Source organism: Lepisosteus oculatus, chromosome 6 (assembly GCF_040954835.1).
Source record: "Lepisosteus oculatus isolate fLepOcu1 chromosome 6, fLepOcu1.hap2, whole genome shotgun sequence".
NCBI classification, from domain to species: Eukaryota; Metazoa; Chordata; class Actinopteri; order Semionotiformes; family Lepisosteidae; genus Lepisosteus; species Lepisosteus oculatus.
In genome coordinates, this window is record NC_090701.1 from 41,137,621 (window position 1) to 41,164,014 (window position 26,394).

Here is a 26,394-nt window from a genome sequence, read left to right on the forward strand (position 1 = left end):
TAACAATAGAGGAGACCGTGGAAGATGGTATTAAGAAGAGCAGAGGGGTGAAGAATGGAAGCAGTTAAGTAAAGGCTTTTCTGAAAAGGAGGGTTTTGAGTCTGGATTTGAAGGAGTTTAGAGAAGGTGACTCTCTAATATCCTTGGGCAAGGAGTTCCAGAGCTTGGGGGCATAGCAGGAGAAGGCCCTGTCGCCCATACAATGTAGACGGGCTTGGGGGACAGTAAGGAGGGCAGAATTTGAAGAGCGGAGGTTGCGAGGTGGGGAGTAGGGCGATAAAAGTTCAGACAGGTATTGAGGTGCCAAGCCATGTAAAGCCTTGTAGGTGAGCATGAGGATTTTAAAGTCTACGCGGAATTTGACCGGAAGCCAGTGCAAGGACTCCAGGATAGGAGTAATGTGAACACTTGCACTAGATCTGGTCAGGATTCTGGCTGCTGAATTTTGGACATACTGCAGCTTGTTCAGAGTAGATTTAGATACCCCAGGGAGCAGAGCATTGCAGTAGTCAATTCGAGAGAATACAAATATGTTGATCAGCTTTTCAGCCACAGTTAATGATAGCATAGGGCGTAGTCTTGCGATATTTCTAAGGTGAAAAAAAGATGTTTTGACAGTATGCTGTACATGTGGGTCGAATGTTAAGCCAGAATCGAATATAACCCCAAGGTTTTTCAATTTTGATTGGAGCTCAAGTACAGAGCCATCTACAGACAGGGTTACAGGACTGGCTTTACGAAGTTGATGGGGGGTACCAATAAGCATGACTTCAGTCTTGTCACAGTTAAGATGAAGGAAGTTTTGAGTCATCCAAATTTTTATGTCAGAGATGCAATTAGATAGAATAGAGACAGCCACATCAGTGTCGGGTTTGGTATGGATGTATATTTGAGTATCGTCAGCGTAGAAATGAAAGCTGAGGCCATGTGATCTTAAAAGCTGACCAAGTGGGAACATGTAAATGCTGAAGAGCAAGGGGCCCAGTATTGAGCCCTGAGGGACACCAGACTTGACAAGACCAATTTCAGACCTGTACCCATTGAGAGAGACAAAGTGACAGCGATCAGTGAGGTAAGAGGTAAGAGGTAAAAATAGTTTAAGTAAACCATAAAACACATGTCCATAGAAATGCCCACAGAATAAAGAACTACTAGCATATTGAGAACACTGACAGCACCTGGACCATGTACAAGACTTTCTGTTTTATTGAATACAGTAGCATACAGTACTGTACAGTAGCGCAGTAGCGCACTATTAAACACACAAGAAGGGCTTTAAGAGATCTTACAATAGGCAGAAAAGACTGCAAAGGGCGACAGTATATGAGGCATTTAAAAACTGATATGTGCAAAAGAGCTTGAAAGTTTTGGAGTCATGAACATCTCAGAGTGCTGGTGGGAGGGACGCCTAGTCAGATAAAATCTGACACGATGAGGAGCAGAAGAACACAGCCGGGAGAACATCCCTTGATTTGAATGGCTCCAGTATCAGCCAGGGTTTTCTCCAGCTTCCTCTCAACACAGCCCCCTCCGTGTAGCTGGGTGCCAGTGAATGTGCAGTATGACTCATGCCACAAACTGTGAAGGATCTGCTGTGCTGTATGTATCTTGTAAGGCGTCTTCAATGAAACGCGCAGCTTTAAGGTCATGATGTAATTCCAAAGCAAGGGAATTTTAAAGCTGAGGAAAGGTCACAGGTGGTTCAGAACTTCAGTCCATTAATTTTAAATTACAAATACATTGCCTGATGACACTCTCCTGGTCTCTCCAGAATACTCTCCTTGTGTCTACTCTGCCACTTACTCATGCATGTCAGGACCACCCAAATCGTACTCCCATTTGTTCAACTGAGGCTGCAGAGTTTTAGGCTAAGCAGGTAAACATAAACGACAGATTTCATGTAAATCGTCTTATACACCTACTGCACAAGACGTTCCTAATGCGAGTCCCAACATGTGCATGACATAAACTCTAAAGCAGAATAAACCTGCCTAAACTGTATAAACTGGGCATTGCACACCTGTTTCCACTTGAGCTGTGTAATGGGTTATACCCATTGTGGACTTCAATCGGCTACTTACTCTACAACCACAGCAGAATGAGCTTCAACTTTAATTAGAATGTCCCTGCCTCTGAGTGAATGTATCAGTGTGATGCAAATAAAGCAGTGCACTTTGAAGATTGAATAAATGTATTTACATCTTACTACATAATCTCAATGAGGGCTTTTCACTGTAAAACAATAATTAGCAATTTGGCACCTTCAATTCTTATGTTTTCCTCTATAGAACTTTTTTTAAATCTCATTTTACTGTAAGAAAGCTCAGTTGTTATTTAAAATAATCTGATAAATATTCCTCACTGCAGCTGAATGAACAAAAGAGATAATCAGATGGATAGCTATTAGAAAGTCCTGATATGGTTCCAGTATTGTTCATTTACCACCAATGTTAATGAGCTGCCCTTTGTGCTTTTGTTCTGATCCTGCGGTTAGACTTCTTTTTGAGTCTATGAGCCTGTGAGCGAACTATGAAACAGTTATTGTTTTTGTAAGATCATCCATACATCTCTGCAACTTGCTTCTTGCACTTGCCTTCTGATTTGTTTTGACTGAAACAGACACAATCGTTTACAATGAACAATTTTCTTGATCTTCCAAGTTGTAACTATAGGGTTGATCGTAACAAAATCCAAATGAAACATTAAACTTATTTCCAACACAATGGGGCTGATTTTCCCTGTCGTCAAAACTTAGAAAATCATCCTTCCAAATCTTTTGAAGTCTGAGAAGTTTGCTCTCTGTGTCCCCACAGAGAAAAAAGGAATACGTAACTTCATCCTTGTGCCAGATTGTGCCAGAAATGTATTCCACAGAGGGAGAAATAGCAAAGGGACATGCAAAGACAAGAACAATCAAATTGTGAGTGATAAATCCCCAGATAAATTTATAGTGGTGGTATAGGTGTTTACAGAATCATTTAGATTCTCCTGGGAATTAGGTAAAATCCATAACTGTCATAATGTAATTAAAAAGCCAAACTGTTAAAAAAAGAACACGCATATTTAAGGATATGTCATAAAATATAGGGAATTGCATTCATTTATATTTAAAAATATATATGCATACAGTATACACTTTGAATTTGATTTAAAATTAATGTTACTTGATAAAGTGTGTATTTTCCTTTCAAATCAGACCCTGCACAGATGCTAAAGTCATTTAACCTATTCCAAGTGTTCCAGTTCAGTCTCACTCAGAAGCGTGACTATTCATCAAAGACACTGACATTTAGCTTTAACACCCCTGACAATGTTAGATTTATTTATTTACACAGACACAATTCCCTTTTGATACGTTTTCCTTTGAAACTCCTGTGTTGCCCAGCCCTCTTCTCTGTGCCCTGGGATCATCACTCCAATTAGCTCACTGGTTCATCTTACAGTAATTGTACCTGTACAGTACATTCAAATGTACTGTACAGGTGCTGTATGTCCTAAGCACCTGCATATCACTTGTCTGGAAAAGCAGCACATTCATTAGCTTTGACTCATCTGCTGGAGGTGCTGTCACATCATTGAACTCTTATGATGACCTGTGTGATTCTTGTGTTGAGCAGAGTTCCAAATCTGCCAAGGCAAATTCCTGTACCTGACACGTACTGGTGAATAAAAGTGATTCTGATTATGATGACATAACTTTTTACTGTACCTGAGGAGGTACAGTACTTCACCCACCTTTACATTTGACAATCTCACACAAGCATTGTCACGCTTTGGAGATACATTTTTGGACAATGAACAATTATTATTGTATGTTTATTATATATACTGTATATTCTATATCATATACTGCACAGTATATACTATATGTATCTATAATATCTATAATAATATATAAAACATAATATGATAAAACTGTTCATTTACTTAACTAGTTGTCGTACCCGTTATTTCTTTATTTTTAACATGCAGTGATTAATACACATATAAAATACACAAGAACAATTCAGATGTCAGCAGAGACTAAGCAAATAAATGGCCCATTTCACATGTCTCATGTGACACATTAAACTTGACAAATATACAGTATGTTTCTTTCATTGTCAAATAATAAAAGCAGGAAATATCCCCACAAAAAATCCAAAGAAATAACTAGTGTTACTAAATGGCATACATTTTCTATGTGAATTTGGAATAAATAGAATATTCCAAAAGAGATCATGTGAACTATTAAAACAGATCTCATAAAGATGAAAACGACCAAAAGTGATCACTTATTGAGCTGCCAGATTCCTCCTTCTAATATCTAGTAAGCATTGTATGTTTAGTCAGGGGATATCCTAGGTATCCTAAAATTACACCACACATTAGTCTTCGCATTCGTAGATGACATTATCTATAATTAAAGTGTAGCACACTGTAGCTTCCTGGGAGTCTTGATGCCATCAAAGTGCTTTTAAACTGAAGGTAAAGTTCTTCAGAGCTTAGAAATTTTAGTGTGGTGTGAACTCTCATGTGCTACCTAAATCAATGCTGTCATGACATATTTTCTTCAGCTTCAACTCAGCTAAGCAATTACCCTCCTTATTAACTTTAGATGTCTGGGTGGCGAACCAATTTGCTACACCGGAGCAAAAACGAAGAACATTTATTAAGGCACTCCTTGAATGCCTTTGTGATACAAATCAAAGAACACGAGTGAAATGCACAATGTGGTATGGAGGTAAAATACAATCATCTGCACTGCTTTCAGTAAAGTGTTTGGAACTTGGACAAACATTGTAAAAAGTCTAATTGTATACATTAATATATTGTGACTCATATCCATCTAATATCTTCTCTGACGATTGGAGTACATAGAACTTTGCAGAAAGCAGCACAAAAAAAGTCATTAGTATAGCTGAGGCTAAAATAAAAACTTAAGAAAACTGAGGACAAATGTCCACTGGATTACTGAACAGTTACAGTATCTACTTCATAATGCTCGGGAGCCTCAAATAAAATTATTAGTAGTAATACTAATTAGTAATACTAACTAGTAATACTAATACTAATACTAATGTCACTATTATTTTGGTTCCTTTTTTCTATTTTTGCTCAATATTTTTAACCAAGTCCACATTAACATCTTACAAAAATTGCTCAGAATGTGAATTTAACAAAAATTGATTTTTGTTTATAATACACTAACAAGACTAAATGATTGCATGTCATTACACTTACATTTGAATGGAAAAAAGGGTTTAACTATCAATATCATTTTCAGATTAATACTCTCTAGACCCATGGCTGTATTTTTGTATACAAACTCTTATCATAGGATTATAGTTATATTCTTTTTAAGAGGTATTCAATGAAGAGCCGTTATTACTAAATTACATACTGTACAGCATCCTGACTGATGTTGATCCAAATTTAAGTGAAATGTTAACTTAAAATGCACAAAGCATTTGCCAGGTGGACCCAGCTGCCTTTAAGTGGTCCTCCAGAGGACTAATTATCTAAAGCAGAAAACACACTGAGCTAATCAACAGCCTGCACGCTGCCCAGTGTTGCAAGAGAAACAGGAGAAACAGGAGGAGAAGGAGTATCAAGGGCAAATGCTAAAGAATATGAAGACTCATGACAGAAAATCAAGACTTAGTGAACTTCGACAGAGTCGTTCATAACGGATCCTCCATTATGACCTTATGACCTACTGTATAGGTCAGAAGAGTAATAAGTTCCTCAGTATAAAGATTACTACAGCACAGTAACTACTCTAACATCTACAACAACGCTCTAAATTAAAACAACCTTACAGATTTGTCTTTGGCATATTGTAAAGACTCTTTAAAGAGAACTTAACTACTCTGTATCTGTCCTGTTACTGTGTTTTGAACTTTTATGTGTTGAAAATGTTGTTAAAAAATAAGCCAAACAAAAGTGCCCCCATATTTCTGTAGTATATAATATACAGTATTCTCAGTAGAGATCACAGGACTACCTGGAATTTTACTAAAATCCTAATAGATACGAATTACACTAATACCATACACCTGTAAAGAGTAAATACCGAATTGAAATTAATGGATACAAAAGAGTATAGTAGAAATCCAGGACAGCCAGTAGAAGTACTGTAGGAGTGTTAATAAAATATTTATATTTCTTTTATTAATTATCCTTCACAAGGAATGCTCTTCTTTGACAAATATCTGTTAGAAAAATCAATGTTTTGCATAATGCACTGTAGATCTGAATCACAATATTCTGAGTAGTCACAATTGGTTACAAATAGTGAAGGCGTAGTGAAAATTGTGAACATCTGATAGTATGGCTATTATTTTTTTTCACAATCAAGACATTTTTTGCATCTACTGTAGTTGTAATTGTAATAAAAGTGTGATATGAGACCAGCAGCTAAAAAAATGTTTGTGTAGGGAAACAAGTGTACATACTGTAAAACAGACATTATACCTGATCAAAAAGAAATGGGGGAGAGTTATGGAGAGACAACAGAATATAACTTGAGTGTGAGCAGAACATGTCAGAGTGCTGATGTGTGATAACACGATGATGGTAGAATCATTTGGACAGGTTTCATAGGCACATAAGCCAGAGATACAGAAAAACCACATTTTACAGTTCACAAGAAATAAGAAGCAAGACGTACATGGTTCTGCAGGTGTTTGTTGAGTACTTATAGTAGGAAGAGTGTGATTTGTTCTAGGCCACCTGCTTGAGGGCCAGCTTGAGGCTATTGGATGAGCAGGCTATACCCTGTGATCAGTGAGGAGTCGCCAGGAGGGAGCTGTACAGGTGAAGACAGGAAGGAGGAGGGGTTGTGAGAGGCAAAATGTGAAATGGATTTGGGTTTGTGTATGTCATACTGTATAATTCTGAGATATGACACAGAATAATTATGATTTGAAACAGCTCAGACGAATTACTTCGTCCTCCCTCCTGAATGTCAGTTAAGAACATAATTTAAAACCGCTTCCAGGAGACAGACTTGTTCATCTTATGACCCTAGAAACATGGTGAGACCAAATGTACTACTTTAATGAGAAAGAAGATACCATAGGTTTTAAAGTTTATATACAGTACAGGGTTTCTTAGTTTCTTGTCTGTAAACGTAAACAGCATTTTTTTGAATGAGGTTCTCTTCAGAGAAAGAGAATATTGCAAACAGTATGGATTTGACTGAAAGCACAGAAATACTCAACAGTACAGTTACAGAAATGGTCTGCAAACTCATGTTTGCTGTAAGTGGGGATATACTGTAGCAATTTTATTGTAGAAACAAGGTAGCATTTCAACCTTTTGCCCAAATCTGAAAACCAGTTTAAAATTATACTGTATTTAAAACAATATTCAATTCAAACTGCAGAGCAAAGAGGAAGGCTCTTTTCTCCCTTAATACAAATGTCTTTTCATTCATTTCCTGAAGTAACCTAGAAAGCACAACCAAGATATGTACAGCATACAGTATAGACAGAATACCAAATATCAGTATAATGGGATTACAGATTTAAAATCAGTGTAACAGAACGACTTCAAGTTTGGTGTCCTACCAGAAGCAAGATTACAAGACCATTATAAAGCTCAAGCAGTCTCAAGAGTTATATTACAACTAACCCTGTATTATTTTCCAGTGATGAAATTAACACTCACTCACAATGTCCTGCAGCATTGTCCCAGTATTCCTCTCTTCACCTTCATTCTTTGCAGTGTCTCTTTATACAGTACCAGCAAGGCAATAAAGTGTGTAACTATGGGGATAAAAGGAGCATAGGAGTCAATGACAGTGAAATGATTATTGGCACCATTAGGTTTAAGTGGTACAGCAGAAGTAAAAAGATGAGTTTAAAACAAATACAGAGAAAACATCTGACTACAGCAAGTCAAAACATCATATTAAGAAAGTCAGACTATTATTATTCTAATGAATGTTATAATTTTGCATACACTACAATTTGAGTGTTATAATTTTGCATACAGTGGCAATGCTCATCACAAAATAATAACAAAGTTATTAATTTAAATGTTTTTTTATTGAATGCAACTTTTTTTTGTCCTAAAACGAAAAGATTAAGAGTAGGATTTTTTTCATTTACAAATAATTCTTCATTATCTGCAGTTTCTTAACACAAAAAAAGGACTTATTTTTAGAAGTCAGTTTTAGAAGCAGTAATATGTTATTGATCCGCATTCATAAAAATAGGCTGGCAGATTGCTTTTAAAATAAAAATCAATGTTAAAAGGCTTTGTTTACCCTGCCAATGCTTTTAGGTTACATTATATCTAATCATAATTCCCAAGCATAACAGCAAATAGCAGTCATAGATCAAAAACTGGCACAATACAGAGTTACCAGTCAGTCTTTCTTTTTTGATAATGTGAAAAATGTAATTAAGAAAATAAGCTTGTATAAGAAAAAAACCTAAACTGTAATAGATGTTTAATCCCATGATTGGGTTAGTGTGTGAGTGAAGCAACCATTATTTGGAAAACACAGACACAACTCAAATTGTAAATACAGTGTAATCTACAGCATGTCTAAGAATATGAAACAGGACAAAACCAGGAGAAATTAAAGCTACTGAATATATTCCAGCTCTTACAGAAAGGCTTTCAAGAAACATTCTTCAGCAAAAAATAGATCTCAGAAGGTCTTTCTGCGACATCTTTATTTCTTGGATCCTCCTACAGTATTATATTTAAGACACTATGGTTTGTATGGATAAATGAGGACAAAAGTTTCCAAATAACGCATTTTGTGTGTTGATGTACAGTATAACTGTCACGATTATAGTCCCTCCTCCTTAAGAGTGCTCTAGCCCTTTCACTTCAGACTTAATTCTGTGCACCTGACCCCTTTTCCCAGCCCACCTTAAAAGCCAGGCGCTGACGTTCATCCTGGCTCTGCATCTGGTTTCCGCACCGTGGGAGTCCGGGACCTGGAAGCGCCTGGTCCCGTTAAGGTTTTAACTTCCTCTTCCTGTTCCTCTTCCTGTTCCTGTTCGGATGGATCACCTGGCTATGGACTTTCTTGCGTTTTTGGATTCCCTCTATGGATTGCTTTTGGATTGTTTGCCTCGGCCACACCTCCCCCGTGCACCAGCGCACTTTGGACACGCCCCCCGTTTTCAGCCCGGTATTCCTGCATGACGTTTCCCTAGTGTTTCCCCACTTCTTCGGATTGTGTCGTCCGCATAGGGTCCGGAAAGAACTGTTCGTTACAATAACACAATTTTTAAGTTATTTTACCAGTCAATGCTTCGTGGATGGGACCTTATACAGTATATGTACAAGTACAAAGTATCTTTATACATTGAAAAGCATTACTATTGGGACTATGAATATTGAATATTTCTCATTTTTGCTGTGTACTTCAGATCAAAAGATAGACACGAGGCAAAAGAACAGAAGGTCAGCTTTACTTTCTGAATATTTTGTGCGTATGTGCTAAACCATGGTAAAACAAAATGTACCCCCCAATTTCAGGTCAGCAAATTAACCTGGTGGGAAATTAGTATTTTTATGCATACCCCTTACATTGCAATGCCTTTTCCACATCTGTGCCCCACCAACATCACGAGACTCAACAGGATTCAGATCAGGAGATGGACTTGGCCAGCTCAAAGGTTTTCACTTCTTCTTGAAGTCCTGCAGTATCTGGAGTGTTTTTGTCTTGCTGCAGGCAAAATTGCCACCCAATGAGTTTGGAGATATTTTTTGGACATGGGCAAACAAGATGTTTGTGGACAGTTCAGAATTCATACTGCGGCTGACATTGTGAGCTACATCATCGGAAAATAACGATCCAGTTCCAAAGGCAGTTATGCATACCCAAGCCATGACACTACCTCCACCATGCTTTACAGATTAGCTAGTGTATTTAGCATCACTTGCAGTTCTTATTTCCCCATGCTTTTGTCTTTCCGACTCTTTGATAAGGTTTTATTTTGATCTCGTCTGTCCATATGACTTTGCACGAATACTGCTGTGGCTCATCTTGGTACCTGACCTTAATATTTTAAAAGCAAAGCCTAATCTTTCCTTTGAGCTGGTACAGTATCTATGCTTCTCCTCTATAAACAACAGGGCATCTAAGCTAGTTACCAGCTAAAAAAAAATCCCAGAAACACTTTTCTCCAAATCTCAAACTTCACAATAATACTCAGATATTTCACAGATTCCATACTGTAGTCCCACAGTAGGGCAGCAAGATGGCCACCCTCCTTCCTTGTCTCCCTCTGTGTTCTGATGCAGGAACATGGAAGTGTACAGTATTTGCTCTCTTCCTCATAGACAGTAGCAGATACCAACTAATACCTTGACTGCCTTCAACTTCCTGGTTTAAAATGTAACCCAACCAATTGTTTTGACCCATTAGTCAGGTGACGGGGGCGGCAGGTGTCATTCACAGCCCCTTGCAGGGGAATGTATTTTAGTTATCGTGAGGGCCTATTAGGATTCCCGCCATGTCCTCAACAGCAGAACGTCAAGAGCTGTTCTGAGGGACAAAGGCTGCAGCAGAATGAGAGCTCCAATTGTCTTGGTCTGCCTGCCACGTGATCAAGGACTCATGTTCTCAAGATAAGTGTGTCGGCTAATGTGGTTCTCCCATAATAAGAGACGTACGTCAGCTACTGGTGAGGTACTAGAAGAAGGACAGTGATGTCTGGAGCCGCCAAGTTATTAACAGGCATGCAAGTGGTCGTTAGACAAGGGTTGTCAAGCATTTGCTCTTGGGGTGGCCAAATAATGATAATTCCTTATATAGCGTTTTTCTGGACACTTTACTCAAAGAGCTTCACAGGTAATGGTGACTCTCCTCCACTTCCACCTATTAGCAGCCCTAAAGCAGTATATTTTGACAGTTACTATGTAACTGTAACGCCATTCCTTTGTTGGTTTCATTTATACAAACCAAAGAACTGGAAATCCAAGTCTGTCATCACCTTGCTAGCAAAATTAAAGGCATGTGTTGCAAATTTAGTCTAAAGAACACAATACTGAAGCAGCAGTCTGAAATTCCTCTAGAGAGGGAAAGAGACAGGTCTGTTGATTCAGACTTGTGTAACTGGAGGTGTCCGCCTGCAGCATCTGATCGACTGATGGACTGATTACGCTTGTAATGAGAACGAAGCTTTCTCACTGCAGTCAATCAGTCAGTCAGACACCTCTGGGACAGCGCTCCAGCTGGTTTGCAAATTATAGCCAGGGCAGCTACTTGCATACTTCAATGTATTGTCCTCAAAGCTCGCAGGCTTCTAATATGTCCTTCAGTGGGCATTCAGGTTAATCATGAAAGACGGATCTGACGCAAGATTCATTAACAAGGCAACATGTGGATCATTCAAATTCAGTTGCTCCCTCAAATACAGTTTTTCTTACCACGATCATCACATACTCTTATTTCAAAGTCTTACTTCCTACAAACCCCATACGTAAAACTTCAGATGAAAATCGCGTCTGATATGACAAATAATAATTCAGCGTACATTCAACACAGTCATTTCTGTAGTTCGATAAGACCATCATGAGGCTACCTACTGTAGCTGAGGAATGGCGCCTTGGCCGTGTAGAAAAGGCTGCCCAAACCCACCTCACCATTACAAGGAATGAGCTAGGGGAGGTGCTGCAAGGGTGGAGATGGGTTGTCAGGAGGGGAGTAAGAAACTGTGGATACAGTGCATAAAGGGAGTCTTGTGTGTGAGCATGTACTGTAGATGAGTGGAATTCTGCATTTAGAATCTAACCTTCCTCCTGAACTTTTGTTATAAATTCCATTTTGTTTGCATCGACATGAGCTATTAAGCACATACTCAAAAAGAGACACAGCACAGTAAGAGTATGAGGCATCTGCACAGTGTGCAGGTTCATAGGATGAATGACATGCAGGGAGATTTTGATCTGAGAACAGAGTGGACTGCTTGATTCCCCTCAACTCGAGGTTTATGAGCTTGAGGCATGACCTCCTAAAGGCTGTCTCAACTCAGATCTAGAAAAATTACAGGGACCAGTTAGCGAGAGCTTCAGGGACGTTGTAACAGGCCATGATCTTATGTAGTGGGAACATCATATTAGAGAGGGGGAGACAGCTGGGCTTTGGAATACCACAGGAAAGAGCACGCACACCATAAAGAAGTTGCGTGCTTAGGGATTTAAAAATATTATTCGTTGTAATAATAATGGTAATCTTTAACTTATTTATAGAGCAATTTCATGTTTCATTATGTCAATTAACTAGTTTTTATATAAAACAGTAAAGTTAGAGTGCATGCAAAAATAATGGAGAATTTAAGCTGTCAGCAAAGAATCAGGTGGCTCTGTGCAGGTAAAAAATGTGCTCTTCAGAAGTTGGCAAGAATAAACTGGAGGGAACGGACGCACTTATCCAAAACTGTGCTGAAGACAACCTGAGGCTGTTTAATCCCACTATGAATGCCATTTTTCTTCAGCATTTTCTGCACATTTCTGTTAATTACTTGCAGGTGAGGATCTGCTGGCAGTTTGTTTATATTAATTAGCTGAATGCAACAGTGCAGATTTAAAATGTTATATTTACACGCAAATAACTAATTATTTAGTTAAATAACTAATTATTTAAGTCAATTAATCAAGTGGAAGATTGATGATAAGGGCTTTAAAGGCAAGAATCGTGCAGCAAAGTACTATAACACTTAACACAACATGTTGTATACTCAAATTCAGTCTAACAACATGAATAAAGACTAATTTCTATCTTTTTCTTGGATACTGTATGACAGTCCAGATGTGGCAGCTCATGTGGGCCTCATTCCAGGAGAACAGGGTAGCAGACGGAGCAAAAGAGGATTTCTGAGCATCGTCTGCATAGAAGGGGGTATGAAAGCTGTGTGAATGGATGCAAGATCCCAGGGGATGGGTGGAAACAGCAGAGGATCTAGTACAGAGCCTTGAGGGACACCAGTGTAGAGGGAGCGAACTGGTCCAGGAGACCCTGGAGAACTGGAACAGCTCTGGAACCATCACATTCCCTGCACCACGCAAATATGCTCACCTGTTAAAACAGTCTGGGAGCTACCTCCTGTCCATTGTGCTGATTAGTTCACTCTATAATTGATTCACGAGGAATTAGGGCACCGAAGACTGTGTGGAAGTACTGTAGAATTGTTTAGTGACTTTGTGAAAATGTGGCTTAACACCCTTGAGGGAGTGCAACCCTCCAAAGGCTAGGTGCTGGGACCCCCATGTTCAGTGAAAGGGCAAGCCAGGGGCAGCTGCAAAGGTGGAGATGGGGTGGAGGAGGGATGCAAAATGAGCGAGGAAGAGGAGAGGGTGACATGTGGTAGTTATGGGAACCTGAGATTAGTTGTGATTTGTTGCAGCTGAGTTTAATTAGTCCAGCAGCCCTGATCCCTCCTGAAATTTAACTCCATTTTTTAAAATTTTAAATACTACAGGTATATTTATACTGTATGCCAGTGACTTTAAATGTCTGGGACAGAGGCTGGATCTGTGTTTCAGGGAATGGGCTGAATGGCCTCTTCTCTTTCTTAACCTTTCTTATAATATATACTATATAATCATAAATAAAACTGTTTAAAGCAAACATATTTTCTTTAATGGCCTTACAGATCTGATTTATTAGCTGCTCTATTTCCGATGTAAAGAAAGGAACATCCTTCTATTTGCTAAAGATGAGGCCCTCTCTTCTCGTCCGTTTATTTCCACAGAGAAAAACAAAGGAAGAGCTAAGGACTTTGGGTATACCTTCATTATCGTTAATACTGTTTTTGCATAGAAAACATAAACAGTAGTAGAGTACTAGAAAATTATTGACCCAAAGAGCACCATTGAATTGACAAGGGCTTTTGTGGGCTTTTGAGCCAACAAGATATTTGTAGCCTGTTTTCTGAAACTAATTGTAAATTGTAAACTAATTGTTCGAAGCTGCAAATAATATATAAGACAACGTGCATATGGACAAGAGAAAAGAAAGATATAACGTAAGCAGTCATTTGATGTAAGAGAAAGCAGAACTAGTTTTAGAGCAAAAAAAAATAAAAGTCCTTTAATAGTTTCAAGGTACTGTATATTCAGTTTACCTGAATCATTTGTTCTTTGTTTGTTCTAATGAAAAAAACTAATGACATCAATAACATGATTTCCAAAATCACTGAACTTTTGGTGCAGGTCTTATGACCTGTTTAATGAAACCAGCTGACCACATTCTTGAATTTTATAGAAATATTTATTGCAGAGGAGTTATTTTATTTACATGCTATCACAATATAACACAATATAAATCTAACAAATATTTTCATGTGGATGCTATAGTTTTTCATAGAGCATTAATATAACATGTACATAATACAGTGGGTTAGGTACAGTTTCACTCACTATACAGTTCATAACAGTCCGAAAGATCAAAGATTTTAAGGGCAGTGAATGTCAGTCCTACTAATTATTGTTTTCATGCAGAAGCCACTGAAGCAATGATCACAAAGTTACAGCATGAATGCTATTTCCCATGAGGTGATTTTTTAAAACTAAGTTTACAAAATAACTTGAGAAAGCAAAACCCTCAAACAAAAAATCACCATATTAAAATTCTATTAGTAATTCCAAGGCATCTAAACAGCACACTTGAGTTGAACAAGTTATTATTGGAACAACTACTTGGAACAACAGGAATTATTAAGCTAAACTGCTATATTGTTAAGAAACAAAAATCATGGCTGATGCATTACAGTAATCATTTCACAAACGTTTTCTGTAGAATACGAATCTTAAAAGATGCCAACGTTAAGAGGTGCATTTTAAATAAAAACAGTGATTCCGAGAAAGTGACCGAGAAACAACAACCAATAAAACTAAGGCTCATTAATCTAAAATGGTCATGCATTGTCCTAACAAGACTATTATACCTGTACAATTCAGGTACAGTATGTGTCTCTATAACGTGGGTTCCTAGATACAACAGAGCCCATTTAAATTGTATGGAGGACCTGCAGTGTCAGCAGTAACAGCTACACTGTAAACGTACGGTATTTTGTATTGAAGGCCATGCTTCATTTTCTTCAGTAAATCATGAGGCACGTTTACCATTCATGTGATCAAAAGGGATTTGTTTATATTTTCAGGAACATCTTTAATTTTTTTTCGTTATGAGCACAACTCTGATACATTTTCCCCCACATAGCATATCTGTACATCGGTGGATCAGTGCATGAGTGCATACTGTATGTGTATTAGAGCATAAGGCTGCACACCGAGCCATGGATTGTGTCACAGCACCACAATGAAGGTATTCCATTTAATCAAAAGCATTAATTTCTGTCTTTCAGTTTCAGTTAAACAATTGCTATGCTGTAGGCCAGGGTTATCCATTCCTCCGCTCGGGGGGCCAGTGTGCTTGGGGGTTTTCTAGGTCTCTTAAAACTGCAGCACGCGAAGAGGAAAACAAAGTTGGTAAAGAGTAGGGTTGGAATAAAAACCTGCAGATACATTGGTTCGCCGGGATCAGGATTGGAAAACCCGGATAGAGGCCATTAGATTGCCTTTCTAAAATTACTCTTTAGTGGCATAGTAACAGCAGAAAAGACAGATACACTCAGCACTTCCTTATGATTTAAAAGATTGAGCATAAAGAAAAGATTTTTGGTCAGAATATGGTATTCAGGCTGTTTAAAGAAAATACTACTGCTCATTTAGCATCATGACACTCTTTTGGGATGATTGCACAACGTCCCAACAACCAAAGATACCATTCTGCTGAAGGAAGCCCTAAAGACATCTGAAATATACAGTAGCATCAACAGATTTAGGGGAGTAATCACAGCAAAAACATATTTATTTTTCACAAGTAATTCAGATTTCTTGTGAAGTCTTCCTCATCTAAGTGGTATTAATAACATATATATTGTTCATATCTTGTTCATTATTACACAATCCTAATACATCTGGACGTAATGCATTTTTTATGTGGGTGCTTTCTCTATGAACCCTTAAGAAAAAAAACATATTGAAAGGCCAGTATAACAAAGAAATTATTTTTATAAAGTTATTTCAATACATGAGGTAGTATTACAGCAATGGAGTAAAGAAAAAAAAATCTCAATTTAGAATTAGCGACTATTTGACCCCGGCAGCATTCATCCCAGTCATCAGAAAAGCTGCTTGGTAAAGGTTGCAACACAGGGCCAGTTGCAGAAGCACAGCGTGCGAGACAGGAGTGCGGCCTGTTGGTCCCCCAGTCCGCCGCTGGGCACCCACACAGAAACACGCGGCGACCGTTTAGACACGGAGATAACCGATGTCTTAAAAACTTGGAGCAAAACCACAGAACTGAGGGCAAAGCCACTCACTGACAAGAGCTCTGAGGCAGTATTGCCAACGACTCCCCCCCATTTGCCGCCCTTGTCATTGTCGTATTTTTGTTTAAAGACAACAGGAAATGTAAAGGAATGAACCAGGCGGAGGGGGTGTTTTTTTTCATTGGTGTTAAGTCAAAACTTCTGTTCCGAGTACTTCATAGTTCGCTAGACGGGAGAAGCTCGGGGAGGTACATGAAGTTTGTTTGTTTTTTTTCAAATATGAAAGTATAATTGTATCTCCAGGTCCTCTTTATTGAGGCTTTATTGCGGAAAAAAACTACGGGAAAATCGAATGATTATGTTTAAGAATGCCATAAATTACCATTAGCAGCATAGCTATTCTGAAACACACAGTAACACACCAATAGAAAGTAAAGCAATCGTGTTTGTGGTTAGGTCTGAACGGATAGTTCAATTTAACTTAAGTTAGAAATACATTGGCTCTGTATCAAAAACCTCTTTATTAAATCATTTTTAGCAGATTGTCTTTTTTGTTTTCTTTGGAGGACAGATGCTACAATTCTTGCCATACTGTAGCTGAAAGTCTGAAACATAACCCCAAAACTGAAAAATAAAACCCCCTTGCAGGTTTTTTCACGACAGTGTTGAACATACTCATGAGAAGTATACTTACTACCGAAATATACTATAATATGTCATAGCATTATGTTAATATATGGCATAACCATGAGTTTTATATCTCTAAAAGACATCGAATAACTCGGACAACATGATAGTACAATAAAACAATTTACATAGCCCAGATAGTTATTGCATCATTTCCTTTGGGCACACTTGTGAATGCTGCTTTTAGTCCAGAATGATTTAATTCATTAATTACAGTATATTTGATCTGCAAGTGGAATGCAAACCAAATTATTATATTGGCATTGCACTGGTATGTGAGACGTAAATAGGACCAGCAGTCTACAGCTCTGTTCTGGTAAATTCGTTAACTGAACCAGTTGTTGACTTAATTAGCTTAACAGCTACAGTAAATGTTCATGACAGATCAAATGGACCCATAACTTTTGCAAAATGCTTCTTTCATGTTCTTAGCTAGGATTAATATGCTCTTTAGTCACTGACTTGATGTCATAATCTCCAGGACTAGGGCTGTAGATCACTGTTTTGTTGGTAAATAATGTGTTGAGTATCACTTCATTTATTGTCATAAACTATTGTATATTAATGCTATTTATTCTACAGTACAAAAAAAATACTGTAATATATACTGTACATTTATTTCAACAATTTAACATACATTATTTTCTTTATCCTACAAGGCTGCAACACACATTCAACTGATATTTTCTTATTCTGATAGAAGTTCTGTGTTAGCCTCTGGGTACACATATTTCATTTTCTATAACAGTTACAGTTAAGGTATGCAGTATATATATTACATAAATACTCCTATTGACATTTTAAGATTGCATTATATTTCAGATCCAAGACCTACCTAACCTCTTGATATTTAAGATTCTCCACCTTCATGGTTTTTCCATGAAATGCCAAGTTAGATGACATTGTTGGAAAAAAATAACAGTTTTAAAAGTTGATTTTAGTAAATAAACCTTATATATATGTTCTAATGCAAGCATAAAAATGTCATTATATTAATTATTTGAAATATCATTTTTTTTAAATCCCAGTGACAACTGCACAATAAAAGAATAGTAGTACTGACCTTAGGAAAAATGGACAACAATTATTTGGTCATAGCACTGAAAGCAGTTTAACAATATAAATGCACACACAGAGGTGTCCCAACAATGCTTAGTTTGAGAAAGAAGGTGTACCATTATGCTTAATATATTCGATAAACTGTGCTACAAAATGTGCCTTATCTCAGTGTGTTTTCGAGTTCAAAGGCAATCTGGCCTGACGCACTGGCCAACCGTGTCCCCAAAACCCTCAAGCTTTGTTAGAACAGACCTCAAAAATTGAGCTGTTGTGCTAACTTTCTCCAAATTTTGTGTAAAATGAAAACGTTCAGGCTTCCAAAGACATCAATGAGAGAAGTGAATTAATGTTGTAAGGGATAATTTGAAAAATAAACTTAATGTGCATGGGATCAAAGGTCTGTGTCTTTGTCTTAGGTTATACTCATGATTTAATAAACACCTGTCACGTGCACTGCAGCAAACAAATATATGTGGGCCACTGAAACTAACAGAAAGTGAAGTGATTTCTTTTAAGTGCTACATTTTCTATTGAACATACAGTACAGTATATAATAGAAGACATTTAAATTTATAATGAAACAAGAATATTACAGTACATCGTATTCATACAGTCAATAACAACGTGCAAAAATTAATTTCATACTTTGACAGAAGGGCATTCGACATATTTGAAAATGGCTTTACCGAAAACCATTACTTGGTGGTGAGCGTAGAATAAATGTACAGTTTAATTCTCGAGCGCTGAAAAATAAACTGGAAATTCTACACTCCAAAAGTAACAAACGTGGTTGCTTGTGCCAGAGTACAAACCTGTAACTCAAAGTCACAGGGATTCAATGAAGAAGGAGCAACTACCAAAAAGATCGCAAATTGGCTTGGTTTATTCTGTGCAGATTGTAATCGAAAAGCGCCGTAAAACTTAAACTACTGCAGCTGACTCTAGGAGTGGAAGACAAAGTCGGTATCCAGCCTGTATCTGGAAACTCCTTTATCCCAGTACAGGTGGTGGCAATCATAAGGCTCAAGGTAGGACTAAGAACACATTAACCCTCCTCACAGGAGCATTTAGAGTAGCCAATCAAGCCTACTCAGCATGGTACTTTGCAGAAAACCCATGCTGATGTAAGGAGGGCAGGTGAAAAAACACACAAGATACTTGTAATTTAATGTTTTACAGTATTACGTCTTGGGATCTAAGGCATGAGGCAACAGTACTAAATGTCAGGCCACAGTGCTGCCCTCCCAAAAAAGTACTGTTTCTGAAAATCTGAGAAGCTGCTTCAAGCTGCCCGGCGAAAACCTTAGATGAAGGCAAAAGATTTTAATGCGAGACCTGAGAGAGGTGGACCACAAATATTCAATGATACTTTAAGAGGGTTGAATCTTGGTTTTTTGGCAGGTCCTCTTCTTAAAAGCAATATACATGAAAGGAAGCTTTTCATATTTTACACTGAATTATTGAAGGTGCCCTATGATTTTTTCGGTTACTTTCTACCTTCTTATTATAGAATTATATTATACTTATGGGAATTAATGCTACAAAATATCAAGACATTGTGCACTTTCATCCATTGCATTGTGTACATTTATTGGATGGAACATAATATTTTCTGCAAAGTTTACAAAGGATATTTTGCAAGAAAATAATCCTTTCTGCAGTTAAGGATCTTAGTCCTCAGCCTTCAGTCCAAAGTCAAATGTTGCTGCTTAAAGGCTATTGAGAGCAAAACTAAAATGAACTCCAGCACTGTATATGTTGAAGAATTAAGCATATGGTTTAAAAAAATAGAATAAAACTATAAACGAAGCAAAAGATTAACAGAAAACGTTGAAATAGGTGTGCTCACTTTGTCAAAGTATGCAATTGTTTCTGCGTGCTATTTTTCATTTTATGCATGTGGTATAATATTGATTTAGTGTAGATCTGAGTATACACTTCTTTAATTCATCTTTCAATACCATAAATGGATTTTTAAATAACATTTATTGCATGTTTTACTTTACATATACTTTTTTCTCCCAACTGTAAATATACTGTACATACATGCTGGTGTTTACAATTATGATGACATCTGTTAATCTTACTAAGAAAATTTTACATAAACCATTGACTTTATGCCAAAGGTAATTTTTCAAGTTCTAAAGAAACATTTAACATTGATATTGTCTTACTGGCACATGCTACGCTCATCACATTCATGAAGTTTCTGTTCGTTGTAATGCAGAATATATTAACCTTTCCATTAATAGGTTACAAACAAATTAGTGAAGTGCGAGAGCCATGTGGAAATTTGTAACAAGAAAAACTAGCAGCCCACTTATTTTAAGCAGAATGCCAGAAAGAGGATACAGGGGGAGTAAATGATATACAACAGCTGCAAGGAAGTACTGTAAATAAGATCATTGCTTCTCCATATTTACACTTGATGAGGAAAAGCAGTCTGCTTCAGAGGGTAAATGACAAGTCAAACTTCTGCATAATTGAGTCCCAGTCAATGGGTACATTGAGCAAAGCAAACACAAATGAAACAGAAAGAGTAAAACAACAGAATGAAGAAACAGAGGGATTGCTGGTATCTCTGGGGCTAACCATTTCTGAATCATCGCTCATTAACATTTCATTAAACTACCTTCTATCCAAAACCAGAAAAACAAATCTCAAAATGCAAGAAGAATGGATGAGAAGGACTTCAAACTTCTGTTTAGAAAATGAATACCAAAATACCTGTAAATATATGTACTCAGTCATTGACAGACTAAACCAAAAATACTAAGCATAGCAGATGTTAAAATTGGTGCACTGACCTTACTGTAACAAGCGTACATTTGATCTTGGAGTTTATTTTTCCTGAATGGTTAAAACACAAAATGGGAGAGGACAAATGTGTTGTAAAGCAAAAGCTAGACACATCCTCCATTGTATTTCCTTGTATGTCTTTTCCAGTGAATCAATAAGCTTTCAAACAAATGATTTGTTTTCACACCAATAAAAAACTTATAATGATTCAGTTTTATTTCAATAAGAAAAAAAATCAACTGAATAAATGAGCAGAGGCTCTATAATAGATAAGCTGGTCATGAAGGTCCAGCTAGTTTTCCGAATGATAAAAGGTACTTTAAGAGATTTATTAGTTCAACCAGAGACATTTTAGTTAGATCCCTAAAAAATTCAAGAAAACAAGTGCCACCAGATTCTAACATCAGTATGATAAGATAGAATGACAATTATTTCCGAGTTGGTGGATATACATAGGGTCCTGTTTTTATTTATTCACGTCTTAAAGAGCTGAAGGTGAAGCCGCATGTTCCAGCTTAGTAGATATGGAAACAGTATGGATGTGTATATTAATTTCTCAGTGGTAGACACCTTGCCCCATTCATGAACTGCCCAGAATTGCTTTACTGTGTTGTGCATGTACAGTACCTTTGATTGTGCATACAGTATATGTATGAGTGTATTGTGGTGCCACAGGGATATAGTCACCACCCGTTCCATGCTCAAAGTGGTCCACCCCCTGTTGCATCACAGTATTTATTATCACATACATATAGAATACACAATGACCTGCCACAAGCATCTAGACACAGGATGGGCAGACCAACTTCATTATGTACTTCATATATTACCGCATATTAATGAACATAATTTTTAGGGAGTATTTAGTTTCATAAGCCATTTTCAGGTGTTTTCGTATGTGCCTAATTATCACTAATTACTGTACCATTATTGTTTATCCTTAAAAATAATCAAATATATTTTTACCATTTTTGGGATTTCTTTGCAATAAACATATGTTGCTTTCTTTGCAATCTTTACATCTCAACTCACAAAGGAGATTGTCAAGGGCAGATAATCTCCTCTGATCCATCTTTTCGTTGAGTTATTTGTCTTTTGAAAATGCTGCCAGCTTTACACGTCTCGAGAGGTGTGCTGGTGTCAGCTGGAGAAGTGGCACACCTCTTCCCGATGAGACTGCAAGCCTGCCAGCACCTCAGGCTCGAAGGCTGAGAGCCCAGGCTGACTAAATGCAACCCCCTGCTCAGCATCACCCTGATAACTGTGCACTTCTGCCTGGGAAATCTGTGTCACAGTTAACTCAGACTCATGATGGTTAGATCACAGAGCTTAACCTGCACTCAGAGCACGTTGCCCTTACTTACCCTTAGCTACGGTAGTTTAGATACTTGGGATCCCTGCAATCAAAATATTTACTGTAATTAGTTGTCTGTCAGTAGATCAAATACAATCCATTCGCTGTCAGTGCAGAATTACTGGAAACGTACTGTACAGTACCCACTTAATGTCCTTCTTCAAGTGTGCCTGTGTTTTAAGGAAATCTCTAAAAGGAGAAGTTGGATACAAAACCTGAAATTTGATCAAATGGACAGTGGAGTTCTGGAGATTCTTTACATTATTTGCTCTATAGTTAATTGTAGTTAATTGCAAAGAACACTGTGTGTATAACAGTACAGAGTCCCAACTTCAAATGCATTTTAAAATGTTATAGCTTCAGTGGCCATGTGTACACACACTATTTGTGGGGAATTAACATTCCCACAATTGCAGTGAAAGTGACTGGAAATGTTGTTGCATAATATTGTGTCTTCAAGAATACAGCAAATACTCAGTAGCAATCTGGAATGCTTAATATAAATATTCTAAGGAAAAGGAAGAAAACCAGGGGGAAAGGCAACATATGAAAGACTCATATTCTGTACTTAGAAGTCGCCTGCAGTTGCATCAAGTTGATGTTGAAGGGGTTCATACTGTGAAACATTTTTAATGCAAAAGAAATATTCTGTTGTCCAATCATGTCAAGTGTCATGCGTTTTTCCCTGAAGTTTGATCATCGAAGTCCCATGGACAAACTTCTGCTATTCTGTTTTTACTAGCAGAACCCTGTTCTGAATATTCATCTTGTTTTTTTGCACAGGTATTTAAGTCTACTTCCTTGCTTTCAGACATACCCTCAAAATCCCATGGGCAAATTTCAGCTTGCTTGCTCTTTTCTGCTCCCAGTTTGTTCACTGTGGCCTTCCTTTTATCTCCAATTGATGCACCTTGACTTTGACTGCTTTCAACTTCCCAGGCACAGACCTCTGCCATTTTTGAGCGGTTAATAGGTTTCTCTGCCGCTTTGTTGGAACTGCTCTTTTCTCTGCCTTTTGATTTACCTTTTTCAGCATTCTTGTCTTTTGTCTTTTCCTTGTCTCTTTCCAATCCTATAACTTCTTTCATTTTTATGGAATATAACCCTTTCTTCTTTGAAGGGGAATCCTTTGCTTTTGAAAGGGGAGTTACGTTAGAAGCCTTTTCCGAATGTGGGGACTCTGGAGCATCGTAGTCCCAAGGGCAGACTTCTCTGGACAAAGGTTGTTGTACATTGCAGCTGGATTTCGAAGAGTCTGAAAGCAACCCCTTTACTTTGACATCGGTGGGTGCTGAACTCTTATTCTGCCCTCCGTGTTTCATCTTGTGTGGCTCAGTTGGTTGTGCGTTCGTCCCTTGGGATGGCAGCTCTTCAAAATCCCAAGGACAAATCTCAGCCTTCTGGCTGTTATTAGATTTCTCGTTTGTAAAATGAGGTGATAGAGACGGAATGTTTGCTTGTGTTGTCCCCTCTGTCGTTTCCTGACACTCTTCAACCTCCCATGGGCATATTTCTGACTTGTCAACTTTCTTCTCATCGGAATGTCTGCTGTTTGAAGGCAAATTGTCTGCAGTTTTCTGCTTGTGCTGCAGTTTTCCTTTGGTGCTTGATCCGTGAACTGAGGTGGTCTCCACAGGTGCAATGGACACGTGTTTTTGGACTTTATTTTCGGATGGAGTAGTAGGAACATCTTGAACTTCCCAAGGGCATATTTCAGAAATGTCACACTGATCTTTTGATCCCATCTTTCCTGGATCAGAGCATAAAGAGGGCTGACTGCCACCCCCTTGGTGTTTCATGATTCCAGGTTTGCCCGACTTTTTGTACTCCTCAGACTGATTACCCATGTTTTTCTGGATGCACTCAGATTTCTCACTCTCCCCTGATTGTGTCTTGCACCAGTCTTTTCCCTTATGTTGGCTTTTTTGATGTTTATTGCTTAACTCAATGCTATGAGTTTTGCCTGTGAGACCCAAGGTTTTCTCCTTGGCACTGGCAATAACACTGAGGGATTTCTGTAGCATGGATGTCCTGGGGTGGAGTGGTTTTTTATCAGCAGTCAAGTTGTGCGCACTAGCAGACTTACATACCAGAGGGACAGATTCCGCAGATTCAGCTTCTGCCCTGTCTGGGGTCTTTTTCACAAGCTTCTTGCTCATCAGGGCATCTAAAATGGAGTTTTCGGTATTGGAAACTTCCATCTTTTCAGTGGCGGAACTGCTAGACTCTTCACTTTGATCCCTCACATGGTCGTAGCTGCTGTGGGACTTTTTAATAGAGAACATTTTGTGTTTTAAAGACTCCTCCTTGGGTTTGGAGCTGGCATGGCCAGGGTCAAAAGGATTTTTCCTCAAGGTGCAAATGCTGTTCCTCGCGCTTGTGTGATCCACAAGGTCCTTGTCCTCTTTACTGCATTGCCTGCTCACACTCTCGGGAATTTCTGTGATGCGCCTCATAATGGAGCGCCCCAAACCTTTCTTAGAGCTTCGTTTTTTCTGCAGATGTGGGTTATTAGCAAGCATCTTCTTCCTCTTGTAGATCTCAAGCTGGGCGTACAGTTTCTTCAGTTCCTCCTGTGTGATTTGAAACACAAAAGGCAGGGAATAATTGTAAAAGACGTTTTCCTCTTCATTGTTTCGAAAGAGAGCAGAGTAACAAATACATACAGTATAACCAGTTTTGTTGAAAAGGCACACTTTCAATAGCACATAGAACATGCAGTAAACTAGTCAAACATGCATGGCGACAGCTTTAACAAGGTACTGTAGCATGCTCTCGACATAAATAACAGACAAAACTACTATTGTCAATGACAGTTTGAATAATGAAACGGATCGTGTTTTATTGTTAGCGCTGAAAACAGACTCTGTACACAAAGAGATTTTTGCTCTCCATAAAAGTAACACAGTGTTACACACAGTCACATCAAAAGTTTGGCAGCTGCTTTTGGCAAAGTTTATTAGTAGGTCCTGTCTATCTGTTTTTGATCAACAGGTACTGCCAAAGCGGAGTTGTCCTATTCCGGTTTGGTATGAGAGACTTCTTCAGCTCTAACAAATAATAAAACCTCTGCTCACATTGGTACGTTTTTCCCAAAGACTGTCGCATGACCTTACACCACAGCCATTACTAGAACTGAGCTGGCCCGTTTCGTCTGGCGTCTGCAATAAAAAACCAAACTGGCATTGCTCAGTGTCTTTTATATGATGGCCAACAGTCATGTAATTTCATAGCAAACGTGAGAGTTACAAAGCAAAGAATTGATTTACCAGAATGTCATCAGGATCCAAGCTGTGCTCACTCCAGGCAGATGTGATGCTGCTATTCAAGTAGGAGCCAGACCTGCCTAAATCAAGTTCATCTTCATATGCTTCTGTAGCAATGTCATCCCTTGGGTTGGTTCCCGCAAAAAGAAACTGTAAAATACCAACCGTAACACTAGTACTGGGAAATACAATGTACAAAAGCATTGCCCTCTTCAGAGTTACTTTTTACATAAATCTTGAGTTTTCTAATTAAGTAAAGTATCTAGATCAAAAGATAAGACATTTGTAAAAGTCAGCCTAAAATGGTTAAGGACAGTAAATACGTTTTTTATAGGTTCTATTATTCATTTCATCCAGTGTAGCTTTCTGTCTAGGGCGCAGCAGAATATCAGTGAAAGCCCAGATAAAAAAAGGTGTTAAAGTGACAGTACCTTGGGAATAAGGAGAAGGCCGAGAGTCACGGTTACTGTCAAGTGTGCATGCGCAAAGAACAGCATGAGCATCCACTCTGGGTAAAGGTTAGGAGCCAAAGTGAACCTGGCAACACGAATAACAACACACAAACCGGTTCGTTTATAAAGCAGAAAAACACCAGAGCATCTGTTTAAACCTGTCTATAATTCTGCAGATTCTGTCTTAAGAAATGTTGTTGCGTTAGTAAACATTGCCAATTAGAGAGCTCAAACACGACCCCAAGTACATCTGTGAATTATACGCCACTGTAAAATACAAAACATGAAGGGGACTATACGTTTCCAAGCGGGATACTTATAGTACTTGACTCAGGGAATTTTCTATTCAGTTTAATATCCGAGATATGCTTTTATCATGTAAGCAAACAAAATTAGCAAAACATGAGCTACCTGTACATGTAAATGATCCTTGTTTCAAAGTAAGGAAATTGGTGTCTCTGTGATGATTCGATAAGAAATGCCACTGA

At 38.1% G+C, this 26,394-nt stretch overlaps 1 protein-coding gene across 2 annotated transcripts in view; it reads right to left on the reverse strand.

The window, feature by feature from the left end:
- Nucleotides 1-14,213: 14,213 nt before the first annotated feature.
- gpr158a (G protein-coupled receptor 158a) overlaps nucleotides 14,214-26,394 on the reverse strand; it is a 128,137-nt gene continuing 115,956 nt past the window's right edge. The window contains exons 9-12 of one of the 2 annotated variants that reach the window (XM_015354046.2): nucleotides 25,886-25,991; nucleotides 25,458-25,604; nucleotides 25,266-25,349; nucleotides 14,214-24,761 (exon numbers count right to left, since the gene is read on the reverse strand). In XM_015354046.2, the coding sequence (XP_015209532.2) occupies nucleotides 22,860-24,761; nucleotides 25,266-25,349; nucleotides 25,458-25,604; nucleotides 25,886-25,991 (2,239 nt within the window). In that variant the 3' untranslated portion in view covers nucleotides 14,214-22,859. The remainder of the gene's footprint in view (nucleotides 24,762-25,265; nucleotides 25,350-25,457; nucleotides 25,605-25,885; nucleotides 25,992-26,394) is intronic. The other variant, XM_006634128.3, reaches the window with a different exon arrangement.